At 47.7% G+C, this 8,534-nt stretch overlaps 1 protein-coding gene across 13 annotated transcripts in view; it reads right to left on the bottom strand.

Annotated features, from left to right (window-relative positions):
- Positions 1-5,964, bottom strand: part of FBF1 (Fas binding factor 1) — a 22,273-nt gene extending 16,309 nt beyond the window's left edge. For 4 of the 13 annotated variants that reach the window (XR_014140381.1, XR_014140382.1, XM_081804451.1 and 1 more), the window contains exons 1-5: positions 4,726-5,775; positions 4,142-4,169; positions 3,364-3,405; positions 1,593-1,686; positions 357-417 (exon numbers count right to left, since the gene is read on the bottom strand). Coding sequence is in view for 11 of the 13 variants with exons in the window: in XM_081804451.1 (XP_081660577.1) it covers positions 357-417; positions 1,593-1,686; positions 3,364-3,405; positions 4,142-4,169; positions 4,726-4,728 (228 nt within the window). In the remaining 2 variants the exon portion in view is untranslated. Of the gene's footprint in view, positions 1-356; positions 418-1,592; positions 1,687-3,363; positions 3,406-4,141; positions 4,170-4,725; positions 5,776-5,812 lie in introns of those variants that run through there. The other 9 variants (XM_081804459.1, XM_081804458.1, XM_081804460.1 and 6 more) reach the window with 7 other exon arrangements.
- Between the last annotated feature and the right edge of the window lie 2,570 nt (positions 5,965-8,534).

Genomic DNA, 8,534 nt, shown 5'->3' with positions numbered 1-8,534 from the left:
GCCCTTGGGTATTATTTTAAGAACAATGGCTAGGGGCGCCTGGGTGGCTCAGTCGTTAAGTGCCTGCCTTCGGCTCAGGTCATGATCCCGGGGTCCTGGGATCAAGCCCCACATCGGGCTGCCTGCTTGGTGGGGGGCCTGCTTCTCCCTCTCCCTCTGCCCCTGCTTGTGTTCCCTCTCTCGCTGTGTCTCTGTCAAATAAATAAATAAAATCTTTAAAAAAAAAAAAAAGAACGCACTGGCTTTGCAGAAACTCCTGAACCCTTGTGTGAGCAACCTCCCAGCCACCACCTCCATTCCACTGCTTCTGGGGATAAGTAGAGAGGGTGGGCGGCAGTAGGGTGGACCAGGCTCACCTCAGCATCAGGTCCCGGGATGCCTGCCGTGGTGCTGAAGGCATAGTCTTCCAGGAGGGACCTGCGAAGAGGCGCAATCAGCACCCACTTGCATCCCCAGGGCACTAATTGATTCCGAGAAAGGAAGGTGGCCCAGAGCCCCGGTGAACCTGGAAGACTTCTCCAGGAGAATGGGACAGAGTTGCTTAAAGGAATTTCACAGCCCCCCTAATGCAGAGATTTTCCTTTTTTTAAAGTAGTAGAGGCCCTTTAAAAACAATCTGTTAAACACTTGTGGTAAGCACAGCATAACTCGACCTGTCCCATTGCCATGCAGTACGCTTGAGACTATTTTAACACTGGATATCAACTGTACTTCAAAAAAAGAAAAATAGCCACAAAATGGAAAAACAACTTTTAAAAACAACAGATAAGAGAGAATAACAGAGAGACTCTTGGGTGGCTCAGTCGGTTAAGCGTCTGCCTGTGGCCTAGGTCAGGATCCTGGGACCCTGGGATCGAGTCCCGCCTCGGGCTCCTTGCTCAGTGGGGAGCCTGCTTCTCCCTCTGCCTGCCACTCCCCCTGCTTGTGCTCTCTGACAAATAAATAAATAAAATCTTTTTTTTTTTTTTAAGATTTATTTATCTGACAGAGAGACAGCGAGAGAGGGAACACAAGCAGGGGGAGTGGGAGAGGGAGAAGCAGGCTTCCCGCGGAGCAGGGAGCCCGATGTGGGGCTCGATTCCAGGACCCCGGGATCATGACCTGAGCCGAAGGCAGACGCTTAACCGACTGAGCCACCCAGGCGCCCCAAATAAATAAAATCTTCAAAAAAAGAGAGAGAGAGAGAGAGAAAAACAGAACTGTGTTGGCTAAGATGAAGGTGGAGGGCGGAGAGCTCACAAAACTCCCTCCTATCTCTCAATGGTCAGGAACACTTTGGAAGAACAACCTGACAGCCACTGACCTAGGCCAATTCTCTTATTCTGGGGATGAGCACACTGAGGCTCAGAGAGGTTCAGGAGTCACCCAAGATCACACAGTAGGTAGCATATGCAGGACTGGCAGCCAGGACTTCTGACCCCTGGTCAGTTCGCTCTCCACTCCTCAGGCTCCTCATGGGCCAGGAGTTGGGGGAAGGGAGGAGTAACTGACAGCAGAAGTGGGGCGCACAGCAGGTGGAAAATGGGGCGGTGAGGAGGCAACAGCATTTGGACTGAAGGGGTGACAGTCACCCAAGCCAGTCCTGCTCTTACTTCGTTCGAGCCTGGGAAGAAGGGAGCGCCTGGGCAGCACCTGTGGCGTCTCGGGCACGTGAAGCTAGTTTAACAGGCTCCTCAGGTAGCATCACTGGAAAAAAAGAGAACAGAAATGATGCCATTTGGCTAGTGAACTGGAGTCAGATGGAGAGGACTGGAAGTTCCCCACCAAGCTCTCCCAGGAAAACCTTCTCCCAGGAAGTTCACCCTAAATGCCAACTGGGGCCCAATGAAGAGCCCAACCCTACTGCACCCCATCAAGCGTAGGAAGAATGATGCACTTCCATCACCCAGAGCTCTCGGCTGAACACAAGGCTTGGGCTCCATGGGTCCTTCTGTGCCAGGTCGGGGGAGCCTCAGCCTGGTTGCCCCCAGTGAGCTCCCCACACCCCAGAAGCCCCGCTCCTCATTACAGCAGAGGGGGACACACACGATATCCAGAATATATAAGAAACTCCTACAACTCAATAGTAAAAAGACAACCCAATTTAAAAAAAAGGATCTGAATAGACCTTTCTCCAAAGAAGATACACAAATGGCCAATAAACCCATGAAAAAGATGTTCAATGTCAACAGTCACTAGGGAAATGCACATTAAAGCCACCATGAGAGGGCAGGGGGTGGGGGATGGGGTAACAGGGTGACGGGCATTAAGGAGGGCATGCGATGGAGGAGCACTGGGTGTTACGTAAGACTGATGAGTCACTGAACTCTACCTCTGAAACGAATAACACTCTATATGTTAATTAGTTGAATTTAAATTTTAAAAGATTTAAAAAAACCCACAACGAGATGCAACTGTATTATACGCGCCAAGATGGGCATAATCAAAAAGACAGAAAATTAGCAAGTGTTCGCAGGGATGTGGAGAAACCAGAACCCTCGAACGCTGCTGGCAGGAATGCAAAATGGTGCTGCTGTGGACAATAGTCTGGTGGTGCCTCAAAAAGCTAAACACAGGGTTACCATATAAGTAATTCCATTCCTCGGTATACACCCCAAAAGAACTGAAAACATATGGCCACACAAAAACGTGTACCTGAATGTTCCTAAGAGCATCATTCATAACAGCCTGGGCCAAATGTGGAAACCACCCAGGTGTCCACCACCTGTGATGAGTGGATCAGCAAAACATGGTCCATCCACACACTGGAATACTGTCCAGCGGTAGGAAGGAATGAAGACAGGAATGGCTCAGTGTGGGTGAACCTCGAGAACACCGTGGTGAGTGAAGAAAGCCAGATGCAAAAGCCAAGTATGATGTGACGACATTTTATACAACATGTCTAGAACAGGCAAACCCACAGGGAAGAAAAGTGAATAAGTGGTTGTCTAGGGCTGGGGGGAAGGGAGAATAGGAGGGACTGCTAATGGGCATGGAGTTTGTTTATAAAGTGATGGAAGTGTTCTGGAATTAGATTGTGGTGATAATTATGTAACTCTGTGAACATACTAAAAGCCAGTGAATTATAAACTTGAAAAGAGTGTATTTTCTGTGAATAAGATTTCAATCAAAAAAAAAAAAGGGGGGATTGGCCTGGATGGCTCAGTTGGTGAAGAGTCTGACTCTTGATTTCCGTTCAGGTCATGATTTCGGGGTCATAAGATCAAGCCCTGCATCAGGCTCTGCACTCAATGGGGTTCTGCTTGGGATTCTCTCTCTGTCTCTCCCACTGCTACCTGCCCTACTCTCTCAAATAAATAAATCTTAAAAAAAAAAAAAAAAGAACAAGCCTAAATCAGGGGATTCTGCAGAAGGGGCACTTACTCTCATCCCCCAAGAGGTCACCAAGGACATCATCAATGGAGCCTAGAACAAACAGAAAAGGAACGGTCAAGACTTCAGAAGGAAAGAACGTCATTAACAAGCCTCATGTCTTGAGACCTCATCCCAATTCCAGACTCCTCACCACTAGAGTGCTCAGATACTGGGACCGGGGCCCAGCTCTCTCTTCAATGGCCACGAGACGTTTCCTAACTCTCTGGCAACAGATCGCAATGCCTTGTTGAAGGACCCCAGGGTAGAAATTGAAAATAACTCTCTCAAAGGATGATGGTGAGGATTTTCAGGAGCGCCTGCATTCTACAGGACACACTGGCCAACAAGCCAGTTTTCCAGACTCTGAATAAAGCCTCGTGTGCTTCTTTGGGAAAAGAGTCCAAGATTTCTAGGCACACACAAGCTTCTTTCATGCCAACAGCTTCCTCGTGCCCTTCCATCTGAGACCTCCCCCTCCCCTAGCTGGGGCACATGAGGGGAACCCAAAGTACAAGTACTGAATTAGTTTTTGCACCCAGCTGAAGTGCCTTTACCGCCCTTAACGCCAACCACATACTTCTCAATACAGATCCCGACAAGAAGGACTTTTTCCCCAAGCCCCAGCCCTGTCTATTTCTGGATTACTCTGAGGGCCAACAGGCAGCACAGGGAGTCCCCTATGAAGACCAAAGCTTCCTGTGCAATTACAGACACGTCTATGTTATTTTTGGATGAAAGGTGGGGAATTATTTTTGCCTTAAGGGTGATATTCCATTTTTCCACTTACCTTTCAATCCCTTTTTGGTTTTCGGTGCCTAACATTGGAAAAACAAACCACATTAACAAAATCAAACAGTGAACATGGCTGAAACTGAGAATACAGAATAAATTGTTGTGCCTTCTGCCAAGTCACCAGAGGAAAAGGAGCACCAATGGCATTTAGAGACAGAGCTCTTTATGCTTTCCCAGAGTTTCTGAGAATAGACTCATTCAGAGCACGGAAACAGCCCCCACTAACCAGCAATGGACACCACTGTGAGTGCCATCCGGTGGGCAGAAGTCTCCTTTTCCCTGATTTCCAGATGCCACCTGCAAACCCTCCCAGGCAGGATGTAACACGACTGGGAAGGTTTTCCCCTCATGTGTCCCTGACTTCTCAACACCAGCAAGGGACACTTAAAAATGCTTCCGGCTGGCCATTCAGAGGCCCAGAAGGCTTGCTCATCTTTTAATAAGTTTGGTATCAATTCTACCTCCCATCATTCTTCTCTGGGGACCATATCCTAGTCCTTGTCACCCAGCCCCTAAAGTTCTCCAGGCAGTCAAGATCTTGGGGGTGGAAGTAGTGGTGAGAGTCTGCATTCTGCCTACCATCTCAAGGCTCTGGGAGCTGCTTGTAGCTTGTTCACAGCGCTGTCCAGGTCATTTGAATTCTGCCCACATCAGGCTCATCCTCCCTAGTGAAGAAAATTCAAGTGGTTGATTAAAAATGATGTAGCTTTAACAGTGCTTGGGTCCAAGGCCCATCAAGGTTTCTCTCACTTTATCCATTCAAGAGATTAAAATCTAGTTCCATAAATTAAAAATTCCCTATAGGGAGAGGTACTTAGATGAGAAACAAAGTGCCCTCGGTGACTTAATGAGCTGAGGCCTGGAGATTGCTCACACAAAGTGCAGTGGTCCTCATCTCTTATCCTGAAAGAGGATGCAGGAGATGGTAGGTACCCATCTCAGAAAGGAGGTGGGTATCTGGTACTATGGCCAATATGCATTCCCAGGCAACACCCATGACTACATTTGTGCATTCAGCACGAAGAGTGGATGTTTGCGCTGGTTTTACTCCTTGAAACTATTTTCACCGATGGTGGAAATTTTTCCCTTCACGGTAACTGTAAATCCGACTTAATCCATTAACAGCGAAGTGTTTGACTCAGATTGTCACTCTCTCCTTACCCCTCCTGAGCATTACCAAGGCAGACAGTCCCTGCCTTGGAAGAAAGGAGTCAGAGAGGGTCATCTCTATTTGTCTGGTGTTGCAGGTCCTGTTAACAGAATGCAAAATTCATCTGGGATTACTTATAGGGGCCACTCTGAATGTTTCATTCTCTTTCTTTATAATGGCAATTTTCACGACCTACAAGTCCAAACACGTTTTGTCTCCCATCACACCGGAGAGCTTCTGCCATCTCCCAGGGATTCCGTCCTAGCCTCCCAGACCGGGGGAATCTCTGAGAAGTTTGCAAAGGCCGAAAGTGCCACAGAGTACCATCGCGTCATCGCATCTGCTCAACCAACTCCGTGCCAGGCATTTAAAATCCTTAGCAAGGGCCCTTCCGGGTCACCCCGTAGATCCGGAGACTCCGCGCCCCTCCCTGCGTCACCCCCTCCATGCGCCCATCCCAGCTCAAGCCCGAGCGCGGCCTACTCTCCTCCCAGCCCCTGAAATCTCCCGGGTTACGCGCCATTCCCCGCGGAGGCGCAGCCGCTAGCCATAGCCGCTGGTCCGGTCCCCATTCGACCCCAACTCGCTCCGGCCTCCCGCTCCGGAGTCCCGCGGATGCCAATCTCTCAATCGGCCGGAGTTCGAGTGAAAGGCCAAGCGCGAGGCACCCTGGGAGTTGTAGTCCTCGGTCCGTTCATTGACCAGAGTCAAGGGAACAGGGGACGCCGAGATAAACTACATTTCCCAGAGCGCCCCGCCGCGGCCGTTAGCTTCTGTTCGCGGCCCGGCGCGTTGCTAGGAGCTGGCGCCAGGCCACTTGGGAAGGAGGGGGGCGGGCTCCAAGGCAGTTCGGCTTCTTCCTCTCGGCCTCCCTGGGAACTGCCGGGACCTGGGTTCCAGGACTTCTTCTGAGGGCTGGCTTGTGGCCGGGTGGCGGGGCATGAGAAATGTACTAAGATTGGAAAATTGATGTGCGAAACGATGAACAATTATGTATGTGTCCCACACCCCGAACCTTAGGGAAATGGCTGTGACCGACCGTTTCAATTGTGAAAATCAAAGCTGCGGACACCTGGGTGGCTCAGTCAGTCAAGCATCTGCCTTTGGTTCAGGTCATGATCCCAGGGTCCTCAGATCAAGTTCCACATGGTGGGCTCCCTGCTCCGCTAAGTATCTGCTAAGGGGTCAGCTTCTCCCTCTACCCCTCCCCCCTGCTTGTGCGCTTTAACTCTCTCAAATAATCTTTAAAAAAGAAAGAAAATCAAAGCTGTGGAGTCAGAACAGAACGCAATACTGCCACCCAATAAAGGCACGTAACACATTTTGTGTTAACCACAGGTTTTATTAAGGATTTTTTTCAAATTTACAAAGGAAAAAGGGGGTGATGGTTTGGCTTACCCGCAGCCCACTCCAAGCAGGGCTGGCGGGTCACAGCTGTCCAATCATGGTTCAGAAGTTCTGGACCCGTGCACCTCCTCGGTACTCGCGCCTGCACTGACAGGTCCAGCCAGGGATGGGTAACAGTACATGCTAAACGCATCTTGTCAGGTGGGAACCAAACGCAAACCCGAACAGTAAAAGGGGAAAAGGTAGCAAGGAATTATACACTCTGAGGAATACAAGTAATTTCCTTGAATCTACAGCAATTGGAAATAAAATGGTGTTTATCTCAGCAGTCTGAATATTATGTGGAAGGTTATATGTTTGCTACCTAAACTACGAAGTAGTCAACAGTATTGTGGCAAAACAACCTATTTTGGTTCAGAATTCTCAGAATCACTCCCCAATTTTTCGTGATCTTCCTAAGATAATCAATGGCCCAATTAAATGTATTATTATTTAAGATTTTATTTATTTATTTGACAGAGAGACACAGTGATAGAGGGAACACAAGCAGGGGGAGTGGGAGAGGGAGAGGGAGAAGCAGGCTTCCCGCCGAGCAGGGAGCCCAATGCGGGGCTCTATCCCAGGACCCCGGGACCAGGACCTGAGCTGAAGGCAGACGCTTAACAACTGAGCCACCCAGGCGCCCCAAATGTATATTATTTTTTTAAAAATGTACTCATTTGAGCGAGAGCACGAGTGGGGTTGATCCCAGGACTCCAGGATCATGACCTGAGCCAAAGGCAGATCCTTAGTTGCCCCAGTGGCCCAACTAAATTTAAAGCAAAATAAAAACGAAACAAAAAACCCTTGGAATCTAGGAATTTGCAGGTCTGCAACAGCTAACACCTGGTAACTCTAAAGATTCCTTTTTCTTGTCCTCACTTTAAAAAAAAAGATTCCTCAAGTTTCTGTGTTTACCATCATGGAGCACAGGAATAGGTGAGAATTTAGTGTGTACAGCTAAAAGCGAAAGTCTATTGGTATTTTAAAATAAAAAATAACTTCAGTCATTTACAGTGTGACTTGGTCAGATCCTCCAAGAATGTAGTAGTAAATACTTAGCTGAAATGACCTCTGCATTATTTCATGAAAATAATCAAAATCTTTATCTGAGTAAGGAGAATCAACAAAAGACTCTTGGTCTCAGGTAGAAGAACCTTTCCTGGCACGGCTTGAAGGCAACCTAAGACCGCGGGCAACCTACACATTTATAAAGGTTAGCAGGTGTGCACACCTGCACCTCATCTCTTCCTAGTAAGACAGATGGAAAAGGCTCAGAAAAGGCAGGAGGGCTTGTGAGCCAAGCCATTGAAACAATTTTCGTTCATGAATTTGAATGTCATGTTTCTCCAGCCAAAGCCCTGGGCTGAAGAAAACCCAATAATTAAGACCTAGCATGTTTAGGATCTGTAAAATGCCTCCAGGTATATGAAATCTGAAATGACAGGCAGGAGTTCTCGGAAAGCATATGAATATAGTTAATGTTGCAATTAGGTCAATGTTCTGAAGATAAGCTGATACTTAGCACTGTTATGTCCTTAAGCCAAGAACATGAAAGAGGCCCCAAAGGCTTTGGAACCAACCGTGCTTTGAAACCACTAATGTCCACTGAAATACTCCTCTGTATATATCTAGTAGAGCACAAAGTAGAGCTCCAAACACTTCAGGAAGAATCAACCTTCATCCAATAGCAAAATCCTATTAAACCTCAAAATTCCAATTTTGAGTTCCTTGTTCATAGTACTTAAAAAAAAAAAAGGCTTCTATCAGTATCTAATAGAAAAATCTCATTCTCTTAGCATTTATCATTTTAGAGAAGAGTAGGTTTAAATTTATCTTTGTACTTTTGGTG

Source organism: Leptonychotes weddellii, chromosome 15, assembly GCF_054177405.1.
Source record: "Leptonychotes weddellii isolate Sample4059 chromosome 15, ASM5417740v2, whole genome shotgun sequence".
In the NCBI taxonomy this organism is placed as follows: Eukaryota; Metazoa; Chordata; class Mammalia; order Carnivora; family Phocidae; genus Leptonychotes; species Leptonychotes weddellii.
This window is presented reverse-complemented; position numbering and strand designations above follow the sequence as displayed.